This window comes from Heliangelus exortis, chromosome 5, assembly GCF_036169615.1.
Source record: "Heliangelus exortis chromosome 5, bHelExo1.hap1, whole genome shotgun sequence".
Lineage (NCBI taxonomy): Eukaryota > Metazoa > Chordata > Aves > Apodiformes > Trochilidae > Heliangelus > Heliangelus exortis.
In genome coordinates this window covers 9,681,052-9,707,012 of record NC_092426.1, presented here as the reverse complement: position 1 = coordinate 9,707,012, position 25,961 = coordinate 9,681,052, and the positions used below count along the sequence as shown (strand labels likewise).

Below are 25,961 nucleotides of genomic sequence, written 5' to 3'. Positions count from 1 at the left end.
AAGTGCTTCACTTAATTGTTCAGGTAATATGAACTGTTCTGCCCAGTGAGTCTACCTTGGCTGTTTTTTGTTACTAGTAGAAGAGGATCTGTGTTCTTTTCCTTCTACCACATTGATTCAAAGTCAGGTAAATTGAATTTACAAGAAAGCTGGGGTACTAAAAAGGGCTTTTTACATGCATGTATGACAAGAGGACAAGGGGAAATGGTTTCAAACTTGAAGAGGGGAGATTTAGGCTGAACAGGAAAAATTCTTTCCTTTGAGAGAGCAGGTTGCCCAAGGAAGTGTTCAAGGCCAGGTTGATCTGTTTTTTTCCAAGTGTGCTCTCACTGAAGTTCCCTTCCAAGTTGGCATAGAGCATGTCTGTGCACTTCACATCTTTTTATCCTCTTTTTTTGTCGATAATAAAAAGTCACCTGTCTTTCAATTCAGTGACAATAGCATGAATCTGTTCTGTCTGTCTTAGCACTTGGCTCTGCCTGCCAGGAATACTCAGTTTGTGAAACATTTGCCCTTGATGCTGGCTGTTCTGAGCAGTGGGAGCACATGCCAAATAGAGAGAATAAACAGTCAGCCACAAAGTTACTTAAGTCTTATCCCTTCACCTGTTACGCACATTACATGATGTCTAACTAGGGAGAAAACAACCAAGCTGTAAATTCTGAACTTCATACTAGTTGAAAGAAAAGGTGTCACCAGGTATCAAGTGTGGTTTTTGTTCTTCTGTTCAGGTGACTATGGGTTAAGAGTCTTGCTGGAGTCAGCAAATAGAGCAAGGAGCTTAGTGTGCTCCATGAGTTTTAAGTTACATAAATTAACTGAAATCGAGAAAAAGCTTATTTGATATATCTCAAAATCATTATAGTAACCTTTTTAAGGCTGGGCTATAATTGTTTACTCCTCTTGCAGGAGTAAGCCTTCTTTTGATGGAGTTAAAGGCATTGGTATGTAATCTTAACTGTTTAGTAAAGCAGGAGCTGGAAATACTCAGGGTACACTTTTTTCTTTTGATGACCATTGAGAGATCATAAGCTGGTGATTACAGCATTAATATTTTATGTTTTCTGTGCAATTTTTCAACAGGTAATATTGATGTCTGCTTCCATCAACTGTGAAGAATTTGCTCATTACTTTGCACTCCCAGTTCATAATGGCCTGAATCCAGCCTGTGTATTTAAGTTGGAAGGCAGACCTTATGCAATTGAAGAATATTATCTTGATGATTTGAAGCACATTCTTAATTTCAAGGTATTGTAACTATAACTTTATTTCTTTGGACACAGTAAGAAAGAAATTGGAATGGTCTTTTGAAAACTGTGTAATAAAATAACAAATAACCAACTTTACTGTTATAGATTAGAGTGTGTGGTGATAAAATAGGAGTCTCCTTACTGACAGCCTAGTTTTTCTTTCATATAACAAATAGATTTTAAAGGGCTGGAGGTTTTTAGTATGTGACATTTTCTTTGGTAATTTGCATCCAAGATGAACAGTGTAAAAGTCTGTGCCAAAAGTAACATAGGAGGATTTGTAGATTTCTTTGAATAGAGCTGGCAGTGTAAGGGAACATTGCCTGGGTTGGTTCATGTTGGTTTTATGTATTAAGATTAGCAAGAGACAGGAAATGAAGAATGAGTAATCATAAAAAAAGCATTTATTATCAGAAATTTGATGTTATAAAGTTTGCTTCTCCATCAGCTGAGGCTCAGGTGCTTCCTATTGTTTTTCCTTTTTTTCTTTTCTTTTTTTTTCCTTTTCTAATAGTCTCAGAGCTGTTATACAGTATTTTTGACAATATTTCTGTTGTGGCCACAAAGGCCACCACAGCAACTAAGTAGTTTTGAGTGATGAAAATATGTTAGAATAATAGATATTCACCAAATCCCTGGCGGCCACTTAACAGCCTGTGTGGCTGCACTTGAGAATTGTTGCTCTGACGCCTCAGGAGAGTAATAATGGCTGAAGATTCATTTGCTGTGTCATTTTTTAGCTTATGAGCTGAGCAGTGTTTGCAGAGCTCCTGACATGCTGCTGTAGTGCATGTATCTTCATAGACAACAGATAATGGAGGAATAAATGGAAGTTTGAATTAGTCTGGTTTCTGTGTTTTTATTATTAGATTTTTTTTTTACAGTTGAAAACCAGCAGTGGAGGAATTTTCTTGAGTGTCTAAATTCTTTCAGTATTATAGTCCAAGGCAAAATAAACAGGCTAAAGTGGAGAAGAACAAATGGTGTCAGGTTTTAGTAACTGACAACAGCTCTACAAATGACTGGGTTATAGGAGTAGCTGTTGGTCAATTTTGATAATTCAGAACACTTAAAATGTTAATACAATGCAGCATGTGAACATACAGTTATTATTTAGCCTTTGTCCCTCAGTTTTGCAGAAACTAAATTAAGACTAATGATACACACAGCTAATTTACAGGAAACCCAGAAGAAAATAATTGCTTATGGTGTAAAAGGTACAGGCACTGGTTATGCCTTAATATAGGCATCAAAAATTAAAGGCTGTCAAATGTTAGAGTGTTAATGGAACCAAAAAGGAAAAAAATGTCATGTAACAGTTGACCTGTCAGTTTTATACATTAGTGTGGCAGCTCAGGCAGATAGTATGGAGGAGATTATGTAGTATGTGATTACTGTAAAAGACTTTTGATAATGGCAATAAAAAGAAATTTAATAAGAGGTCAATTTGCATTAGTCATAGCTACAGTGAGCTGTTGAGCTCACTGTCAGCTGCCATACCTTTCACCTCAGAAATCACTAACACAAGGAACTGTTTTCTGTGCTTATGCCTTTTCTTATATTTTCTCTGCGTATGAGTATTTAGCTTTATTTTGTCTGTGTTTGTTTAAAGAGTTTCCATCTGTTCATGCTGTATTGTAGCTATAGCCATTCTGTACAGTAGGAGGAGAGTATGGTTGTCCAAGTTATTTGTACTATACAGCAACAATAGAAGAATATATGTGCTCTTGATTTTTCTTTTTTTTTTTTTTTTCTTTTAATACATGTGAAAACAAGAAAAATTGAACTGAAAGTCACTGAAGTTTGGTCGTGCGTCCTGTTTCTTATGGTAGTGTGTGTGAAACTTTTCTCAGAATATTAGTTCCATGTTTTTAAGTATTTTTAAAATAGAAGGTCTAGGAAAGTTTATGTAACATCCGAATAAAAATGAAAACACAGCCGGAGTGTTTAAGGCAGAAAATGAGTTAATACTGCCATATGGAAGCAAGGACTCATCTTTTCCATGCTAAAATCAAAATCAGTTGGATAACTGCCTGAGGTAGAGGCTTCAGGCTTTAGTACTAAATATTTTAATTTTGCCTATAAAAGCCTGTAAAATTCACATAGAAAATACAGAAGTTAAAAGTCTGTTTTTTACATAAGCTAATTTTTTTACAAATTTTCTTTCTATTTTAAAATTAATAACTATAAAATCAGGTTACAGAAATTATAACATTCTTTAAAGTACCTTGTTTGAAATCAGCTTAGTCCTTTGTAACTGTCTCTCTTTAGTGCAAGGCATGAACCTTTGTCCCTTCTCAAATAATCTTGAAATATTTTGGTGTTATGTATAAAAGTAGAATTCTTTTGTAAATCCTGCATAACTCTTGGCTTTAATATCACTCATTTCTCTAGATGCTAATGTTTTAAAATTATGCTTCAAAATAACAAATGTCTTTGAGTAGATTAGACTCGGATAATTTTAGAATTCCCTGATAGCAGTCATGATTTGGAAGATAAATAGAAATGCCAGTCATTATTTGTTCTTCTCTGTGCCTTTGCTATGGCTAGATAAACATCTAGCTGAATCAAAGATTCAGTGTTCCACTTGAGTTGATTCATTTGTAGGAAAGAATAAAAATAAGGGAGAAGGAAGAGAAGGAAGGAAGGGAAGGGAAAAAAGGAAGGAAGGCAGGCAGGCTCTTCAGTGTAGTTTGTTTGCCTCGATACTGGGTGGTGTATGGGTGATACTGTTTCTTTTTGAATTGAGGTTTATAAAATGTAGTTTCTTCTTCTTTTGGCATGATGACCTTTAAGATTGCTCTAGGTATTTAATTGTCTTCATCTTGTCATAGCAGCACCCTCTAAGCCACAAGAAGTCAGTGAAACACAGGTTTTGATGGAAATTGCATGAAGACTGAATCTACAGGAAAATTTCAAGCTAATTGTGTAAATGTTTTCCTATTGGTGTGATATAGTACTGGAGATATCAAATGCAGATTAAATGCATAACAAATTAATTTGGTGAACAGATTAAAAAAATGTAAAAAGGGGATCTAGACATCAGTCTTTGGCAGTAAATATGTGAAATCCCATGTATCTACTTAACTAAGGCAAAAGAGTCCCATTTTTGGCTTACAAATGTAAAAACTCCTTTATATCCCTGGAGCTAAAGTCAGAGTACAGATGAAAGGTAGTGAACTGCTGTCAAAAGCTATTCCAATTATGTTGTGTTATTTCAGTCAGCTCTGACTGGGCTTTTGGATTTGCTGTTTGTCACATCGTTACCTTTTATTAGGAGTGATGTGACAGCCTTGTCATATCAAAAAAAAAAAAGGTACACCCAGGACAAAATTGAAAAGACAAATTTGGCGGTTATTTAGGCAGGGACAATAATAATTTTTTAAAAAATGTTAATTTCAAGCAGCCCAGAAAAGATAATTTTCTTAAATTATCACATATTAAGGGAAAAGTACTGTTCCTCAAAATGAGTAGAATGTTAAGTGTGGTTTCTCATGGTCTAATGAAGCTTCATTTGAAAAGCTTGACTATAGTGGGTGTAGAATGCAGTTTTACTGCAGAGATGCTCTGAGACTGACAGTGTTGTACACCTGAAAAGCCTGCCTGGATAGCTGATTCAGGGGCTTCAGAGAAGAATATTGGCACGTTCTTACAGATGGCTTTTTTTGGTTCACCAATCCACCCTCTGCCAGAAGAAAGTAGGATAATTTTCTGAGGATTTTCAGAAAGGAGTCTTTCTGCAGACACCAAGGTGACCTAAAGATGACATGATGTAGCATTATGGGCTGGCTCTTCTGTTAAGGGCTGGGATGCTGATGACTGAGGTTGCAGCAGTAAAACCTGATCTAAATCAAGTTGCCAGAATCGTGCTAGCAGCAGTGCTTCTGTGATTCTTTTGTGAGCCCTTTCAGAAAAGGAGACTGGTAAAAAAAAACCCTAAATTTTAATAGTTCAGGTAGTTCAGTTTTGTTCAATTTTAGCTCTCTGAAGGTAAGATATAGCTCTCTACTAGGTCAAATATTACAGTTGCAGGCAAGATTTTGGATGAAGTTAAAGCTGTCTTGATGCTGAATCTTGAAATTGGACATCCAGCCCCACGGCTGGATCTAGGAAAGAAGAAACTGAAAGGACACTTGTGCTTCCTCTGCCTTTTCTCCCAAGAACAATGGTTTGGGTTGAAAGAGACCTTAAAGATCATCTAGTTCCAACCCCTCTGCATGGACAGGGACATCCTCCACTAGACCAGGTTGCTCAAAACCCCATCCAGCCTGGCCTTGAACGCTTCCATGGAGGGGGCAGCCACAGCTTCCCTGGGTAGCTTGTTCCAGTGTCTCGCCACCCTCAAAGGAATGTGTTTCTTCCTGATGTCTAACCTAAATCTCCCCTCTTCAAGTTTTAAAATATTCCCCCTTGTCCTCTCACTATACACCTGTGTAAAAAGCTGTGTAAGCTCCCCTGTGCCAGCTAGTGAGAAAATACAAGTTCTAAAAGTATAATCTGCACATGAGCCCTTGAACCTGTTGGTTTTCTTGGGAAAATCTCTTGAGGGTAGAGGGAGAGAAGAACTTGAAAAGCACCATAGGAAAGAGAGAAGCACAGCTTGACCCAAGGATTTCTAATAATGTAAAGTATGTGGAGGACAGATTACACTGTCATGTAAGTCTAGAAAAGTTAGAGATAACAGTTAGTTCGGTAAAGGAGTAACTCTGAGGTGCAATTAAATGTGGAAAACAGTTCAAATGGGAAGAGTTACGTGATTTATTTGGCAGTCAAGTAGCAACCTGCATTATAGCACCTTACACAAATTCCTCTCCTCTTGTTATCCTGCTTCTATGAGTTGTGGTTAGTCTCATGTGCTTAACATTACTGAACAAGGAGTGTGTCCTGCAAGCTTTAAGAAATGGAGTGTGAGCTAGTGCTTATCTCAAGTACATAAATCTCGGAAGTATGTCTTTAGCACAATTACTGCTCCAGATTAAGTTGCTTCTTTGTACAGCTTTTGCACTGGATCAATTTTAATTCAAAAAGCACTTGACAAAGTGACCTAAGTGATCTACAGCCTTTTAGCCAGTTACTTTGTGTTAACCTCAATGCTTTTTTCTCTACACAGCTTCCTCCTCAAAGGATTGAGGAACCAGTGATAGTAAGGGAGATGTATGAAGTAGCAGTGTCTTTGATTCAGTCATTTGATGAGATGGAGATGAAGAGCAATAGGTAAGATGCAGTTCAAGATCTGGATTAGACACTAATTAAGGAACAGAAGCAGCCTGTGTATTATAGTTATTCACAATAAATTAATTTTCTGCATCTCAGCTTCTATTTGGCATATATGTGTGGTTTCTTCTTGGTGTAGTCACACTAAGACTGCTTGTAGGTCTTTGAGTTTTTAAATATACTTCATGCTCTGGAGTGTAAGTGACCCTTCAGTCTAGCCACGTGATTTACTGCAGACCAGAGCTAAGTAGTATTTAAATGAAGATAAAAACCAGTATGGTTCTTTTAAACTTGAAACTAATACATCCATTAAGCCATGAAAAAGTAATACAAACTAGACATTAATTTTCTTTGGCTGTTTAGCTAATGCCCCACTGATTTTGAAATAAGTTAACATTCATTTGTGTTACTATCTATGTTTTGTAAATTGATAATCACTATCTGGAAAGGTATTACAGTTGCTTCTGTGACTTTGGTCTTTGCACGTTCAGTTGAGGAAGGGTTTTTTGCTTTATATTCTCATAATTTATAAATTTATGCTGAAGAAATAACTTCGTTTTATAAGCTTAATTTTTTCCAAACTCGGTATTATGTAAACTTTGAAGTTTTAAAGCACATCTTAACCTCTCCTGAGGAGCATTTACCAACTAAACAACTGAAGTGAAAGTGCCGATGGAGGTAAATAAATAGAAAAAATTTGGTAGTAACATTTTTACAAAATATAGTGACTTCTGATACTTTTTACATTATTACTTCTGATCGTTTCAATCAAGCTCTCTTACTGTATTCAAGAATAGCCAAATTAAACTACCTTTGACTAATAAGCTACCTTTTTTACACAACATAAAGGCATAAGCATTTCATCTTTCTGGTACCAGAGGGGCTATTACACACATCCATTGTTTTGTACCCTCCATTGACTACGATACACTCTCTTCATCATATAGTTTGAGAGTAGAAACTTTCAACATACCATCAGGGATAATAATTAACAAAAAATTGAGTTCTGTATTCTGCTGATTTGAGCTTCTTGATTTGTAACAGATTAATTGAAGATGGCTGCCTGTCTCCCTCTAAGTTTGTCATAACCTGGACTTCTTGATAATTCTTAGATTTTATGTGCCAGGCTTCTATTTCAGATCACAAAGACTATTACATAGACCTGAAAAAGTACTGAACAAGTTTGCATAGAATTCTGCAGTAGTATACTGTGTTTTCATTTTATGAAAACTAATTTTGATTACTTTGATTGCTAAACAAGAATGTGTCTGTTTTGACATAGTTTCAGGCAGAACTAAACCTATGGATCTAGTTCAAATGCTTATATACTTTGTTTTTTCAGATAGCATACTTGTGAATGTTGTTTTGAATTCCATTTCTTCATGAAGATTAAATCACATGTGTTACAAAAAGTGCACAGTTCTGCTTGTTCTTTCATAATAAAATAACTTGGGGTAATAAAGTAGACTAAGGTAGTAAAAGTAATGAAAAAATGTTCTTTATAGAGAGGAAGAAAACTGCAGTGTTACATCAGGACGTGGAAGTGTGCTAGTATTTTTACCAGGTGAGTGTGCATCTTAAAAACTGTATTATGCCTTGTCATGTAGGGAGATTTTTTCTGGCACATGTTCCAGGAATTTATTTCATGTGTAACTGGGTTTGGTTGGTCTGTTTGGGTATTCTTCTTGCACAGTTGTTTAAAAATGACAATAATGGAAAAAGCTGCAAGTTAAAAATTAAGACTTTTTATGCTTTTAAAATGAGGTTACAGTAATAAATTTTATAATTAAACCATGGAAATTTAGTTACTTGTTTTTTTAACTTCGTTACTAATCATTGTATGAAGATTCTAGGTTTCTTTTAGAGGTGTTTCCTTACCCTCATATGGTGTTGTCTGATTTAGATTCTTGTAGATGTTAAGATTCAGGTTTTTTCTTTCCATGTATATTGATTGGTATAGTGGCAATGCTCAGAAGCACACACAATGACATAGCAATTTATGATCAGAGAACTAGTTATATATAGTAATAAACCTAAGTTATCTTACACTGCCTTTAAAATCTAGCTGAGAGCTTCAAGTAAGAATGATAATTCGAGCAGTAGCATACAATAATTATTTTCCTGAGTAGGCTGCAGGCTGGGTTTCCTGAGCATTACAAACCTGTTACCTAGTGGTTTCAAGTATTTTTTTACTTCATGAAGATGTAAGGTTTTGCTAGTTGAAAATTTTGAAAAGGCCAGATTACATTGTAGTGGACAGTCACCTTACAGTCAGGAACAGCTGTTTTCTGTGGGCACAATGAGATCTGCCCTTACCAGGACTTTTCTAACTCTCTGTAAAGTCTTTATGAATGCCATAAGACTTCAGTGTTGAGCTTAGCAGCAGTTGTGCTAACAGTAGGGCTGGAAACATAGCACACCAGCACAGAAATAAGACTGCACTTTCACAGTAGCTTTCAGTGGAGAGTGCTCCCCACCAGCCTAGAAGGCAATAGAGCTGCCATTCTTAGAGTTGCTGTCTCTGTAACATCAGTGGGTGGAAGGAATTAACTTCATTGCATCAATATAAGATCTATTCCAGCTCCCCATTAATGAAGTAGGGAGACCATCTCTGCTGCCTCTGGCCTCTGCTACTGGTGTTTGTCTAGTGTGTTTTGAGACTCCCACAGCCTTCCAAGACTTTATTTCGGGCTGGAATTACTCATTAGCACGTGCAATTCCCAAATATTTTTAACTGTGCTGTTATCTCCCATAGCTTATAACTGCCTTATGGCTTATAACTTTAAACATCACTTTAAATGAAACTTTTCATTTAAATACATTTGTTAAATTCATGGAAAGCTGTGTAGATTTTGCTTTCTGAATCAGTTGGTGCTCAGGTTTGATTTTATTTATGTTGTTCAGTGTTTGACCTTGGCCTGTTTTGTAACTGGATAACTCAAAACTGATCTTGAATGCAAAGTTAAGAAATACCTCTTGAAATTTTCTTCACAAAAAGTCTTTACACAGAACTGGTGAAAAAGGGAAAAGAACCCTCATAAGAGGGCAGCTGGTATGGGTAAAAATAACCTCCATAATTTAGGACTCTGATTTGAGATGCCTGAATTTTTTGAGTGCTTAAAATTACTTACCATTTTGTACATTCAGAATAACACTCCCATTGACATTTCAAGCTGAGGAGACATCAGCAGGCAGAAATCAGTGTGGTGCTTAGTACTGTAAAGTGATTTTTGCCAACTGTCTTCATGGAACTCAGTGATGGGGCAGAATCCACTTCCACGGAGCAGCTGTAGCTGCCTCCATAAAATGCTGTGTTCTCCCTTCCTGTTGTAATTGCCTGTCTTCCTCAGTGGGTGGGGTTTTTTTAATGTTACTGACTCTGTTTCCACATACATATTCCACAATTCCACAAGGATATTTTCCTTTGGTACTCAGTTCCTTTGATTCCAGAGCTAGTCTGTCCCTACGTACTAGGTGATAGAAAGTGGCATGTTAAAATGTACAGTGAATTTTTAACATGTCTTGTAAATACATTCCTAATGGGTTACATTGCTCGCAAAACCAATTTTAATAATTCTCTAGAATCTTAAAGAACCAATTAGAAAAAGAAGTTGTGTTGTGCTGTGTTGACCTAATTATTACTGAACCATGCCTTCAAGTGTATAACATGTTTCTGCCAGACCAGCTGACAGGCTAAATGAAAGCAACATTAGGTTGCAACATCCTCTTGCATCCTCTTCCATCCAAGAAGCTTGCAGAAGGTGGGAGTAGCTTGGTCTCTGCTTCCCCTGCCCTTGCTGATGGCAGGAATTGCATAGCTTAGTGCCTTAGGGTTTTCTTTCAGAGTTACTCTGCTGTAACTGTCCTAAGCTTTTATCTATTCTACTTCTGACAGTCTCTTGTCTCTCTTCCTTTTGCACTTACCAGGACCCTGCTCTCCTTCTTATCCTAATATGTTTGCCAAACACGTTTTGTTGGTAGTTACTGTTTCATTCCAAGGTCTTGTCTCTCCTGAGGCTTTTGGACTTTCATAAGAAGTAAACTAGGCTTCTGAGAACAGATTTATGACTGTGGAGGCACTCAGGAAGGCAGCAAAAACCCCTGTAATAGTTGGATTTCCCCTGACAGACCAAAATCCATACCCCAGAGCAGGGGCACTGGAAAGGTAACTGCCAAAGGTAACATGGTTAAGGCAGAAATAGACAATTTTTTTTTTCCTTTGGCTCTGTTCTTAGAAACAGCTTATATTGGCTGAAATACCTATGTTTCATGAAATACCTGAACTTATCCTACCCAGACATGTGGTGAGCTTTATTGCTTCTAAGGAACTGAAACAAGGGCTAATAATGGGGCACTGGTAGATGACCTTTATATCTGATATTGTCATTTTACTCTACTAAATGTAAAATTATGCAAAATAACTCTTGAATGACTCAGTATTTCAGTTACTCATTACTATATTTACTGTTAAACTTGTTTTATTATATGATGAAAAGGAGTCAATAATGAAAGTTAAGAATTTTAAGTAGATATGAGAGTTGGTTTTAGGATTGTTAGTGATTAATAAAAAGAAAACAAACTATTGATTAATTTTTCCCTAGGTTTAAATGAAATAAGATACATGCACTCATGTCTCTCAGATATGCCTAATAAAAGGTAAGTTAGATGACATATGTTTATTTAAAGTTTAACGCTAATCCTTCAGCTGTATGAGTTCTAAATACATAATATGATGTAGCACAGAAGTGTAATTAATTTTTATATTCTTGCATCAGTAACTGTTCCACTAATTTATTTTTCTTCAGGTGGCAACTGTATCCACTTCACTCACGTGTCACATTAGAGGAACAAAGTAGTGTATTTTTGACTACAGTTCCTGGCTACAGAAAAGTAAATATTGTTGAATCATTACTCATCTTTATTGTGTGTACTAGAGCAATAATAGTAAATACTAATGTATATAAATTAATACTAGGTGTGCCACAGGGCAAAGCAGTTTTGGTTTTACAAGGTGTAAACAGATTGCCTTTCTTATCAAGCTGTTGCTTTAACTGGTGGTTAGGTGTCAAGAGAAGTGAAATAGCAGGAGGTTACCTTTAAATTACTGTGTAACCCTGTTTTTATCCCTCAGAATAGTTTGTGCATGTCAGTTCTTTCACCTGCACAGCAGCAGTGTACTGCTGGGGGCACTGCATAGCAGAGTGGTCCCTCAGTACATGAGAAACTCGTCTGCTTTGTCTCCTACATTTTGGCTGGGGTCTACATTTTCTTTATTGCTGCTAATAGTGCAGGGGTTTTTTTATGACAAAGGCATAAGAAAATATTTAATTCTTCCTCTGTACTGTCATTTACAGTACTACTTTATTATGCTTGTCTGATCTTAGGACAAGAACATACAAGTTTACTTGTGTTGCATTGCTCTATTAGTGTTTGTCTTATTACTAGGTTGCCATTGTGCTTACATTTCTTCATAGGAAAAAGGGTTTTTCATGTAGAAACATAAATGTGAGTAATTTGTTCTCTAAGCATTCATTGCTCATTTTTTCCTTCAAAACTCAGATTATTCTCTCTACAAACATAGCTGAAAGCTCTGTAACAGTTCCTGATGTTAAGTATGGTAAGTCATCTGCTTCCTGTGTATGCATTGTATTAGTAACATTCTCCTTTCTTGTAGCATAATCTCTAACACCACTGTCCCCAGAGGCATGAATTTTCTTTCACCACAGACAACTTTAAAATCTGAATATATCAACACATAGTTAAGCTTCTGAGTAGATGATTGATTTTAATCTTTACTGGCAGGGGAAGAAAAATAATTTTAAATGTAGTAACAAGCAGAATCAGACTGCATATCACAGGTACCTTAAGCTTTTTATCCATATTCTGATGGTATTTTGAAATTATTACATCAGACTAAGCTAATTCTGATACACAGTCTCTAAATCCAGGAATTACTGCCTTTTAATTCTTTTCCAGCTGCACTATTTATTGTATTTATATTAAAATCTAATTTCAGTTCTGTTAGTATTCAGAGTATTCTGGATCTGTTTGTTTGTAAATCTGGTGTTCAAATAATGGAAACTCTCCTTTTGTAATACAGAATGAACCAGTATTTTTTCCACTGTCGTGAGGATAAATTGCAACATAATACTGGATTTTTTTTCTTAATTGCAGTGATAGATTTCTGCTTAACTAGAACTTTGATTTGTGATGAGGAAACTAATTACCAAAGTTTGCGACTTTGCTGGGCATCTAAAACAAACTGTAATCAAAGGAAAGGTAAGATCACAATAGATAAGTGAAAGGCATTTTAGAAGCTGACCATGAAGAGTTCTGTTACTTTTCAGTTTTTTGAACAGTAAAGAAAAGGACTTATTTTTGCCATTATTAGTTGATACCAAAACAGAATTCCCTACCATGTCAGGATTTTGAAGTGTGGTTCAACGACTATGCTTGAATGCTTTATTTTGCTCAAGTATTTTTCCAGAGGAATGGTTTGTGTTCTGTTGAAAAATACTAACGATTGAGTGCCATAAAACTTAAAAGGATTTGTTGGGTTTTAGGAGTAAAATTTTGTAACTGGCCATTTTTAAAGAGGGGGTGTAAATACTTCTAGGTATTTATTAGCTTCTTGTGAGTTTCAGCAATAAAAGAATTCTTTGTCTATTTGTCACTCTTAAATTAGTTGAAAACTCCATACCAATGTCTCTGGTATAGACAAGTGTTTGCAGCACAAGGTTAAAAAAGATTACAAGGTTAAAAAAAAAGATAAAGTTGGCTCTTCTAGGAATATGGTAACCTTGTATATCAAGGTCTTTCAGTTGCAGTTAAAAAGAGTACTGCATGGATTAATAACAGTGACATCTTTAAAAATGAAGGTATTTAAAATGAAGGTATATCTAAATATTATGAGGACTTCACAATTACAGCTTTATTTCCATTTGGTTGTGGGTCTGTGTGGGTTATGACAACCAGCAATATACAGCCAGTATTTTGTATACTATAGGCACATAGACTCTTTATTATAGTATTATAGACTCTTCTGTTAGTTATTGCTGCTATGAAAGCAAAATTATTTTATCAGACCTTATGTAGGAAAGGATAGAGAGAATGTCTCCCCTGGGCCTTTATGCTAGAAGAAAGCAAAATACTGGTCAGCCTGCAGCATCAGCTGTTGCATGCTGCTCAGCTGCCCAAGAATGCTTGTAGATGGATGGGGTTTGACCAGCCTGAAACTTGGGCAACTTTAAGATTGCTGATGTGTTCTTTTTTGTAAAGGTCGTGCTGGACGTGTTTCCAAAGGGTATTGTTACAGGCTTGTACACAAGGACTTCTGGATAAACTGTATTCCAGAGAAATTAGTACCTGAGATACTGGTAAGACATTTGGGAAACACTAAGAAATTTTAAAATTTTGTAGCAGAGACAACAAAATTAAATTTTTCTTTGCTTTTCCTGAAGACAGTGCATGATTTGAGTAGTTACAAATAACTGTATGGAAACTGGATAGAAATCAGGTTGATAAATAACTGGTAAAGACCATTCCAGGTAGATTTACTCATAGCAGGAAAGACTTTATAGCAATAAAATGAATGTAGATTAGAAATAAGCGATCTGTTCAAAAGAAAACCAAGTGGCACAGGATCAATTTCAGGCTTTAGTAAGCTGTAAACTTTAACTGGTTTTTCATATAAAAATACTTTTTCATGCTTTCCATGAGAGGGAAGTAACAATAACACTGTTTTCCATTCAGCGTTGTCCATTGGGAAGTACAGTCTTAAAAATAAAATTGCTTGATATGGGGGGACCAAAAGCCTTGCTGGCAACAGCTCTTTCTCCACCCAGTATAGGTGACATTGAACGTACAATACTTCAGTTGAAAGAGGTAAGAATTCTTTTAATATTGTTAAATCAAGGTAATAAAAATGTAATACACAACTTTTTTTTGGTATTTAAGGTAGTAGGAGTCCTAACAGGAACCTGAAATGGGAACTTTCTCTAGAGAATCTTTTGTCACTTGTGACTGTTGTTTGCTGACCATCCTCTTCAGTGTAATTTCTGCAGTTCATTAAAACAGAACTGTAATTTCATCAGGGAGTAATAATACTTCCTGAACTACCATCTATGGTGGGAAAAAATAGGGGAGGGAAAAAGAGACAACTGGAACTCTAAGTTAAATTGTTTATCAATAATTAGCAAAATCAGTCTTACACCCTTCAATGTGTAGGGGTCAGCCTAAAGATCCCCTTCTGACCTCTACAAGGAAGTTGTGATCTTGATTTTCAGTTACAAAGTTGATGTAAGGTAGAACATTCATTGCATTAAACTTCTTCAGAATGCATAAGAAATGATACTTGTATACAGTATATGTAATAAGTTCTGGTTTCAAAATACTATTTTTCTTAAACTGATTTGAGAACCACACCTTAATTACAGTTTTCATACTAATTGATACTGCTTTGAGATAACTGCTTGCCTCTTGCCGTGTTTTCTTACAAACCTGTTTTTTATTTATCTCATCAGTTTTTACAAGTAAATAAATTTTCATTTCTCTAGCTGGGAGCACTTACAAATTGTGTGCAGAAAGATGATCCACATGATGGTGAGCTGACTTTCTTAGGAAGGGTATTGACACATTTGCCAGTGGATCTGCATCTTGGAAAACTGATAGTCCTTGGGCACGTCTTCGGGTGCTTAGAAGAATGCCTTATTATAGGTAACTGAAAAAAAAGCAACATGAAAACAGTTTTCTAAAAGGAAGTGATTTGCAGATTTTTACTTTTTTCTTTTTTTTTTCTCTTGTAGCTGCAGCACTCTCTTTGCGGAGTTTTTTCGTAGTACCTTTCAAGCAGCATGTTGATGGATACAGGTATGAACCTAGATATTTTACAATTTCCTGACTACATTTGGGTGCAGAGGACTAAGTTTACCTTTAAATATATGTTCTCATGTCATGAGTCTGAATTTCAGTCTAAGTGCCAAGAAATGCAAAAGGAAGCTTTTCCAGGGCAGACGAGATACTGAAATCTAGTTCTGTGTGAACTAAGTAGTATCCCAGAGCTAACTTATCTTTTCTGGGTGCAAGACCTGATACTTCAGCTTTGTCATTCTCATGTGAACATGTGGTAGTGTATTAAAATGCTTTGTGTTTTTTTTAAATAACTCAAAACAGTCCTTGCTGTCCTGCTCGCACAGTTTAGTTTCAGCCAGGAGATATGAATAAGAATAAATAACTACAATAAGCATATTGACCTTGTATATTTAAGTCCTAGAAGATGTAGAGCATTTTGAGCTCTATGTCAGATTTGGCATTTTAAAAAAATAAATTGTTGGTAATTGTTTTTGTTTGTATATTCAGGAACAAACTGTTCTTTGCTGGGAATACCAAGAGTGACTGTATTGCAATTGTGAATGCCTTTAAGGTAAGTAATTTTTCCTGGCTTCCAGTGAAATCTGATAGATCTGGGACAGAGCTTCTCACTTTTGTATTTTGAACTTAGTGAAGGTTGGTAAGACCTTCACATTGGTCCTAGCTACTTCATGTTACTTTTTGAAGCCTGTGTCCCACTGTGTAATGCCATTAGTTCTGATGGGTTAATTTTTACCACAGTGAAGGAGCTTCACAAGTCCACACCAAAATAAGGTGGCAAGAAATAGATAAAAAAATGAGTTGCAAGGCTCTGTTTCTGACTATATATCCTACTTTTCAGTCTCCAATGTTTTTTGAGATATTTGTTCTACTAAGCAGATGGAAAAGAGCATGAAAAGTTGAGAAAGATTGAGAGCATGGTGCTTATCTCAGCCTTCTGCTTCCTCAAAGTAGGAGCACATTTTAAACTTGATGGGAACTGGAGGTTCAAATTCTCTTGACTCTGTGATCCTTTTAATAAAGGACCTCTTTCACATGGGGTGGCAGATGTTTTCCAACTCAGGAAGGTTTACCTGTGTATAGCTACTATGAAGGTGATGTCTTATTGCCTCCAACAGAAAAAGTGGTGGCTAAGCAGTAAGCAGAGTGAAGTTTCTGGACTTAGTAACTTGAAGTGCTGATCGAGTTTCTCATGTAGATTTCTGCTTTCTCTGCCCTACTGAGGATCTCACTGCAGCTGTTACAGACCTTACAAGACTGAAGTTTTCTGAACCACAATATGTAGTGGTATTGTGCCCCCTCATACTTCACTTGAATGTCTGCTTGGTCTGTTTTCCCCTATATTAATACACTGTCTACATCTGTGCTGTTTGAAAACTTCTTTTCAAATTGTTCTTGAGCCTTTTTAGGAGGGAATGATAAAAGCCTTGTCATGGGCAGCAAGAAGTTTGTATTTGCACAGATCCGTGTCTTGCAAGTTACATATAGCCAGAACATACAGCCTTCAGTGCTTCAGGAGAGTCTTCTGTCGTACTAAGTTATGCTCCTTAATAAACTGAATTTTAAGGGGGGGAAAAAAAAGAGGTTTTATGAGGCAAAATGGTTTTCATCAGGCTTGGCTGTTTAAATGTTATGCAGTTAAAATACATATTTAACGAAAAACAAATACGATTATTTATTAATTTATCTAGGCTAGTAAGCTTCTCTCTTGTGATTTGCTCAATTAACAGTAATCAGGGTGAAATTCCAGTAGGAAAGAGTCTTGTCTGCAAAAAATAGTCTTGTTTTTCATCAGCTAATAAATGGGACATCATCCACACATCTCAGGTCAGATTTACCTGGGAACAAGTTGTTGTTGAAAGTAGTACTGACTGATACAAAATGACTGAACTGCTGTGGTGTGAACTTCCTTCTGTCTGATAAATTAGAACTTGCTCTACAGATGTTAGCAGGTTGCCTCTTTTATCTTTTCTGTTTTACTTCAGATCAGCTTATCAAGGTAGGCTTGCAGTGTTTAAATGAAAATTAGTATCAGATTAAAGCAGGACTGTCTTGGTGTTTGTCTCTGGCTGTGAATGTTAATATCCTGATGACTCACCATCTTTTCCAAAATTACTGTTGTGCTTTTGTGTAGACAATCCACTGATGATCAGAGAAAATTCTAGTTTTTCGTAAATTCACTTTAGCCAGCACTGAAGAATTTACAGCTTTTATGTGGCATTTTTCTCCATTGTACTAACCACAAATAAAATGTCAGAGATGCAGTGATGTTGGTAGCTCCTTTTTAGCTCAGGGCAGTTTGGGCTGGTAGATTCTCACACAGAATGAGGATGGTATCTTTCCTTCAGACTCTGGCTTTGGCTTGGCAGGATTTGTTCTCTCCCCATGGGCTGTTTGCAGCTCAGCACCATGGACAGCGGGTGCTCTGTGTCCTCAGCAGCAGAGCTGGTGCTGCGTAGGGAAAAAAGTCTCCAAAATCTTCAGCTGCAGATTTAATTTCTTCCGGTTTTGTATATGTTGGCTTTTTCTACTTCAGTGGAAGCTTACTTATTTTCTACTCTTCCCGTATCAGAATTGTATGAAGCACTACGTATACCCACTGCCCAGAATCTCAGCACAGTATTTTCTGAATTCCTCTTATCCTGCTGGGTTTCCCTTTTGGTCTGCTAATCTGAAGGTGGTATTTCTATAATCCATTATGTTGTCCAGGGGCAAAAACCCCAAACGTTCAACCAGAACTTCTTGTGCAGTATTTCTGTGTGAGTGGTGTGATGTCTTTGTGTTTTGAATGGCTGAGCACTAGAAAAAAAATGAGCTGGAGAATTCACTGAGGTGACTTGCTGTCAAACTGGAAGAATGGATTCCACAGGCATCTGTCACAGATTTGCTGCCACTATTGAAATTATTGTCACTAATATTGTGAGTATGTTAATTTCGCTTCTGTTCCTGTTTTCTGGCCTCATCTGTATCAGAATTGTATCTGAATCAGTCAGTTCACTTTTGTCTCAAGGCAAGCCTGCTTTATTGCAGTATCACATCAAAGCATTCACATTCTTCTGTTTATTGATGAATGTTTGTGTGCTTTATTACTCTGTCCATATCCTCTCAGAAAACTAGGTGGACAGCCTATTGTATGTTGTGGTGTCAGTTATCAGGTGGCTAATGTACCCATCCCAACACAAATCAGGGCTTACTCCTTTAAATTCTTGGCACTTAAGATTCTCGATGTCATTTTGGAATGTGCCACAATCAAGAATCTCTAAGCTATGTCCAGAAATTCAGCGACTGAAATGCTGTGTTTCCAGTTCAGTTGCAGGAGCTGAAGGCAAGCCAGACAGCGTATGTAGTTGCAGTTTATTCAGTAGTGTTTAAACTCCTTTTCAGTCTGTAGGTGTGGAATTGTATACCATAACCTATAAGCTGACTTGAGGGCAGAATAGTTGTCTTCCTACAGCAATTTACTCTTTAGTATGTTGTGGTAAAACATTTCTAACCCTGCTACACATTGAGCCCTCCAATAACATATTCTCAGAGTTACAGTTTCCAGCATACCACTTTGTGTGCTCATATATGAGCAAACAAAGACCCAGAGTTCTTGCCCACCCTCAACTAAAGAGAGTAAGACTATTCATAAGAGTGAGAAATATTTTTATCTGCTTAGGAAACAACCAGGTGAGCACCATATTAGACTAGAATCATTAAATAATTACAGCTGGAAAGAATCTGAGGAAGTCAGTAGTCAGCAGGTTCAGCCATGAGGTCAGTCAAGCTTACTCAGGGTTTTATAGACAGTATCCTCAAAAACCTGATCTAAGTTGGCCCTGCTCTGTGGGATGTTGGAATAGTTCATCTGAAGAAGTGTTCTCCAAACTAAATTAGTGTGATTCAGATTTCCTTATACTCTTTCATACTTAAATATTTGTATCCTGTGTTAGCCCAAGGGCATTTCTGATTTTTTAAATTGATATTAAAAAGATATCTTCAGTGTAGGTGTGGAAAAAACTTCATTTTAACATTGCATTAATATTTGTAAGAATTATTACTGAAGCAATAGTTTATGCCAGAATACTGTTCTACTTCTTTCTTAGGCATGGCAGGCCTGCAAAGAAAACGGGAAGTTGAGACATCCAAAGGTTAGTTAAACTTCTTTCTTCTTTTCTACTCAAGATTAGTGACTTCAGTGCTGGAGTATTTTATGCTCTTAGTGAGGAATTTTTGCTAGCAATCCTCCTTCATAATGGTTGGGATTTTTTTAATAAGTAGACAGGAGCATAGGCACTGGCAGAACATGAGCTCTGAATCCAGTCCACAGTATTTCAAGGCAATCCCTTATGTAGTTCCTTCCACAGATAAATGAACAGTGGCCAAAGGGTTTGAAATCCAATCTGCAAAGGCAAAATGAACTGTACTTGAAAGAAATGTTTTTAATATGCATGTGTCCAATTTTTTTTTTTTTTAGAGAATCACACATTTTCCTCTACCAAATAAATCTGAAAGATGGAAGATCTTTATGTGCATCAGTCATAAAAACCACTAGTATGCACACTAACTATTTTTTCAGTCTATTTTGTGTGTATAAGATAAAACAGTTTTTTTCTTTGCTTCTGTCAGAGGATTGGAATAAGCTTCATGAACACCAGCGTGTAACAGATGCTGAGTTATAATGAGAAGCCAAGATGGCCAGAATCTGTCTGATAATATTTATGCATCCAGATAAAGAAATTTTTATAAGTATCTGTCTTAAAGAAGATTCTGTAGTAGCAGCACAGAGTTAGACTTGCGGGTTTAAATGAAAAATAGAGATGACTCACAAGTGCATTGGTGGTAATCAAAGTATAATTGATTAGTCAAATATTTAACTGTCTTGTTTTCATACATATAACACACATTTGATTATAGATACAGTGATAGCTGTGAAATAAGACAAAAATCTTCCATTGCTTTATATAACTTTCTTTTGTCTACACAGAAGGATGAGAAGAACCTTGCTAGCAGTAGAAAAAAAATGTTTCTGGTAATTTTTGCATTTACATTTTTTGCTGTCTCTTCCAGGAAGAGCTTGAGTGGGGTCAATCCAATTGTGTTCATATTAAGAAGGTCAGAGAGGTAAGACAAATTAAATAATCATTTTTATATGCGGAAGGACTGTAACTTCCTTTATTTTCTATAGATGTTAAGATCTTGCATAAGCCTACTTTATTGTTATGTATCTGTCAATATATAAATTTCCTTTAAATAAATTCTGAATTTGTAGGTGTTGTTTCTTTGGAAGAGAGAGGGTACTATTTAAAGTTGTTGGAGAATATTAGGACTTAAAGTACAATTTCAGATACATCAAACAAGCTTTATTAACTGGGATCATAGAGAGCAAATATTTCCCCCTCTGTTCTTTTTCCTCTCAAGTGGTTGTAGACTTTATATACAGTATAAAAGAGGTGAGGAGAATCATTGTAATGTTAACAATGCCACATGGGCATTCTTGTGGAGAGTGGCCTTCAGATTGTGGTTTTTATGTTAGCGAGGCCACGTACCTGTACCTGGGAGGAATGGATTCTTAAGTAGTTTAATTGCCACAGTTGATGTTATGAGGAGATGACTCTTGCTGGAGGCTGTAGGAGTGGCACATCCAGTAGGATCTTAGCTCAGAGATGGGAATTTGAAACAGTCAGGCTGTAGCTTTTGGAAGAAAGGAATTTTTCTCTTGTTGGAATAAACAAAGTGGTGTTAAATTATTAACTGTTTAACATATTTTGAACATTGCTTTTAAGAGACCTTCAATATTATTTACTAATTCTATAGGTCCCTCACATATACTGGTTGTGGTGAGGCTGCTGGTGTTACATAGCTTCTGTCCTACAGGATAATTTTAAGGAAATAGTTATGGAATGGTCATGGACTTAGAACATTTGAGTCTTTGTTGATAGTATTACTGCAACAAATACAAAAATAATTTATCACAAAGGGTTTGAAGCTTAACATGCTATGGTGAGAGGAGAAATAAATAAAACTCCTGAGTATCTGATCAGCAGAGCATGGCATTGCCCATTATTCCAGTAGGTCACACCTTTTCATGAGCATTGGATGACCTGTGTTCAAAAGGGACAAGAGAAAAAAAAAAAAGCTTTTCATAGTAAGCAACCACCTGGATAAGAAATACCAATAGTATTTTAGCTTGTATCAAGGCAAAAAGATGGAGAAGAAAATTGTAAAATTGGAGACCTGAAGTCTTACATGATACCTTCTGGGTAGTTGGTGTTATCTTAGCCCAATTTCAGATAATTCAAGAAGTTGTGCATGACATAATAGTTCAGGAGTTTAGAATGGACACCTACACTAGCACTTATTAAGAAGACTGAGGCAAGGATTTTATTTGCCACACTTTCAGATACCAATTCTATAATTCTTTGTGTGGAAGTGAATTTGCAGAACTGAGGCAGTCACACAGACTGGTTTCTAATTGTAGTAGTTACCCTATAAGGAAAGTAACAGCATCTTTAGAATCCTAAAATTGATGGCAGGAAAATACAGATACTGAGTAGTGGACTGTACTTTTCTGCATCTTTTCTGAAATTGGTTGTGGCAATGAAAACATTAATTGGGTGGTTGGAGGACTGATAGCTGCTTATGGAAGCCTCTTAGAAATGCCTAGGATTAAAAGCTTAACAGAGCTTCTTCTGCTGTAGGGCATAAGTTTGATCTCACTTCAAGTCATCGTGGTTGTCTGCTGAATTGAGGCTGCAGCACCTGTTGTCACTGCTACAGTTAGGTGTGGAAGTCCACATTGGCATTAGAGTGTTTTTTACCTTTTAAGATAAAACCCCAAAGTTCTTTAAATAGCCAATCAGTACATCATCTTATTTAATGTTGTTTCAGTTATTTTCCCAATCTATTCTGTATCGTATATGCATAATATGTTTTGAGACTACAAAATTATAAAGAGATCAGGAAAACTGCTTTAGTCACAGTATTGAAATTATTTTCCTAAGTACAGATGCTTAGCAGTATATTAAGTGAGATGCATACACCTGGAATGGAAAGGAGTTTGCCCACTTTTTTAGACTTACACTAACAGGTTTTGTTTTAATTTGTGGGTGGTTTTGATGTGTTTAATGTGTAACCTAGAGTTCAAATTTCAGGTGTCACAGTTATTTCACAACTTGAAAATGCGAGTGAAAGCATTTAACATGTGTGTTAATGCTCTGCCATCTGCTCGAGATCAGGAATATGTTTACAAACAACGTTTCATTCTGCAGGTAATGCTTTTTTGGCTCTTCATGGGAGAACCATTAATTTATAAAATTTGCATACAAAATCTTTATGGATTTTTAGTGTACTGGAACTGATTAATTAGTATTAGGCATTTGTTTTAATGTTCTTTATGGGCTTTGACCTTACAGATGAAAAAATAAGTTGTTTATTACTTTGAAGGATAACTGATGTTACTTCCAATGGTTCAGAATTCACACTAAGTTGATCCTCTGGCTCTTTACTTCTGACAGTTCGTCAAAATCAACAAAGTCATACTGAGATCAGTTAAACTGTATATTTAAGCTAATCTTCATTAAAGTTATAAAAATCTAAAAAGGGTGGGTTGTGTTAGAAGACTAAGAAATAACAATTTGGAAAATTGTGTTTTTGCTGCTCTTGAGTGCTCTATTTGGATCACCACTGGCGTGGCTAATGATTGGAGGGGAGAAAATCCAATGCCTTTCAGCTGCTGAAACTTTATAAAATTTTCAGTTTAAATTTTTTGTTTTATTTGGATTGATTAGTAGTGTGGGGTTTTTTTTTTTCACAGACCTATTTATTGTTTCATTGGCTAAGGGTTGGTATGTGTAAGAAGTGAACTTTTCAGAGCTAAGTTGTTAAATACTGTAAGATGCAACATGAAAACTGAACAAGTTTTATGTAGTTAGTATGTTTTTTTTTTTAATTGAAGCTGCTCTTTATATCAGAGCTAACAATTACGCTTTTCATAGAGGAAGTCCAAAAGTATTAAAATGTTGCAAAACTATTCTAAAAGTTGAACTCTTATCATGAAAGTACATTTTTAAGGATTTACATAAGTTAATGTTTAGTCCAAAATTAGTAATTCCTGGAATACAGGGAAAAAAACTTCATAGGGAAATCTGTCAGTGTCTCTGTGTTGCTAAGGTATATCTTTTCAAGAAATGGAATATAACCTGGTGAGTTTTACAAAATAATTCTCTTGATTTCAGGTTGTAATAGCTGGTGCTTTCTATCCAAACTACTTTACTTTTGGAAAATGTGATGAAGAAACTGTTGTGAAAAACCTTGCTGGCAAAGATCCCCAAACCACTGTAATGGTATGTTAAGAAGGTGAACCACTTAATGAAGGATCAGTTAATGAAAATGTGCAGTGTTTGGGCACTGTGTTTGATTTCTGTCTTGGGCAAAGACAGAATTAATTATCTACTGTGATTCTCCCTTGGTCCATTGTCTTCTCTCCCATCTCCCTTTCTTTCCATACAAAAAACATTGTGTGGGTGGGCAATTTTAGAAGAATTCCTACTGAGAACTTCCCCTATGCATTTGATTGCTTATTTTGCACAGGCAGCTTTCATAAAACTAATAAAAAATTTGAAAAATAGAACAGGAATATAAAGGGTATGTTTTGGTAAGCATGAAATGTATTTGTATAAATGAAGGGTATACATATATATATGTATATGGATAAAGTGCATGAAAGCAACTTCAGTGTTGCTTTTTTGTCATCTAGTTGATAGTGCATGGCATATGTGCTTGTTGCTTTAAGGTTATTCAGGTATTGCAGTCTGCTTTCTTTTAGATATTTTTTATCTGATTAAGTGCAAGTTTGAAATGGCTGTATTGATGTTGAAAATTGCACATGGTGTCTCAACTAGGGAAATATTTGCTGTATCTGAACTAGATATAACGTTGTAAAATAATCATGATCTATACTTAAAGAAACCAAACTAACAAACAAGGGAGCCTCAAAGAATAGACTTGTATTGACACAGGAGAAAAATGTTAGGAGATAAATTCTTAAAAGCTTATTGACAAAGAATTTTTTCGTGCTTTATTGCCTACCCAAGAAGAGAGGCTAGTTTTATAGTGACAGATGCTGGTTTGGTAGTATGTGTGCACAAATACATTTATGTGTGTTTTTGAAGTTTTAACCTATTGTTTCAGGTTGTTGAAGCAAAAAAAAGAAATCTGTGTAACAGACTAGACTCAGTCTGGCAGAATAAAAATATAAAAGATAAAAATATCAGTCTCTCGAAGGGTGGGTGTCACGAAGAAGCCAGTCTCTTTTCAGTGGTCAAGGGGCAGCAGACATAAACTGGAGCACAGGGAGTTCACCTCAATATGAGGGAAAAGCTTTTAACTGTAAAGGTGATGGATCACTGGAACAGGGTGCCCAGAGACTGTGGAGTCTTCTAGATTTCAACACCTGTCTGGAACTGTTTCTGTGTGACCTGCCCTACATAATCCTGCTTCAGCAAGGGGGTTGGACTCTGTCTTTAGAGGTCCCTTCCAACCCCTATCATTCTATGACAGCAAGATTCTGCGGTTTTCTTACATTGGATCTTGTCTGCCTCCTGAATGACCCAAGTGTTAAAGAAAGCTATTCTGCTGGTTTTTGGAGTTAGTTTTTAAGGTAGTTTAGCTGACAGTTGGTGAAATGCATGACTCTTTCACCTGTTGCCTTAGTTACTCATGGTAAAGTTATAATCCAGCTATATATGATTTTTAGAGTCCAATGTACTTAATATTATGCATTGCAATATACTTAACTAAAATGTTTCTCTTAGGAAAATGCCTTTGAAAGCATGTTTCAGCTCCCTTAAGTTCAGGAACTTGTAGTGGTTTCAGGTTTAAAATCCAGGAGGAGTAACAATTTTTTAATAATTCAATTTGGAAAGACCTCAAAAAGTTATCTAATCTGGTAATAAGGTCAAAGCAGGAAAAAACAGTGAATTCAGGCTATGTTGCTTATGTCTTCATGCACTTGAACTTGGAAAGATCTGTCAGGATGGAGATTCTGCAGCTTCCCATGGGATCCCACCTACCAGTTCCCTGAATAACCCAAACTGAGCTGTCCTAGACTTCAGGATGTGTATTTTGCTACTTACCTGCCTCATTCTCTTCAGAATCTGCAGTTCTCCTTTTTCCTGGTTGCTTTGCCCCAGGCTGCTCACTTCTGTAACAAGTTCAATAATGTTCACTGATAGCAGATCCAGAAGAACCCTGTTTCACTCATGACCTGTGTTACCTTCAGCAGCCTTCAGAAATTTAGGAGCTTGTGTTGTATCCCCACAAGATGCAAAGCCTGTGATCTAGAGACCATAGCAATCCGTTGTTTCTCTTGTGTAAGCAAAAAGCAGGATACTGGACAACTTCTAGGAAAAAATGTTAAATATATATTACTGCAAATGAAGCTCCTTCGTTTCTATTTAGAGAAAGAAAACATTTATCTTCTGGTTTGAGGCAGTAGGGCAGCAAGACTGATTTTATTATCTTTTGAGATTTTTTTAATTTAGTATACAGTATTTTTAGAACTTGTTGGGGTTTAGATTGTATGTCACTATTGCAGCTTAAGGGAGGAGGGAAGTAAACAATTTCAGGGAACTTGACAATGCATCA

At 36.2% G+C, this 25,961-nt stretch overlaps 1 protein-coding gene across 3 annotated transcripts in view; it reads left to right on the top strand.

Annotated features, from left to right (window-relative positions):
* TDRD9 (tudor domain containing 9) overlaps positions 1-25,961 on the top strand; it is a 75,579-nt gene that overhangs the window by 25,135 nt on the left and 24,483 nt on the right. For all 3 annotated transcript variants that reach the window (XM_071745422.1, XM_071745423.1, XM_071745424.1), the window contains exons 7-22: positions 1,084-1,248; positions 6,361-6,464; positions 7,970-8,028; positions 11,066-11,120; positions 11,270-11,354; positions 12,024-12,081; positions 12,639-12,743; positions 13,743-13,840; positions 14,217-14,348; positions 15,020-15,179; positions 15,269-15,332; positions 15,822-15,885; positions 19,421-19,465; positions 20,385-20,438; positions 22,469-22,585; positions 23,552-23,659. In XM_071745422.1, coding sequence (XP_071601523.1) covers positions 1,084-1,248; positions 6,361-6,464; positions 7,970-8,028; positions 11,066-11,120; positions 11,270-11,354; positions 12,024-12,081; positions 12,639-12,743; positions 13,743-13,840; positions 14,217-14,348; positions 15,020-15,179; positions 15,269-15,332; positions 15,822-15,885; positions 19,421-19,465; positions 20,385-20,438; positions 22,469-22,585; positions 23,552-23,659 — 1,473 coding nt within the window. The remainder of the gene's footprint in view (positions 1-1,083; positions 1,249-6,360; positions 6,465-7,969; positions 8,029-11,065; positions 11,121-11,269; positions 11,355-12,023; positions 12,082-12,638; positions 12,744-13,742; positions 13,841-14,216; positions 14,349-15,019; positions 15,180-15,268; positions 15,333-15,821; positions 15,886-19,420; positions 19,466-20,384; positions 20,439-22,468; positions 22,586-23,551; positions 23,660-25,961) is intronic.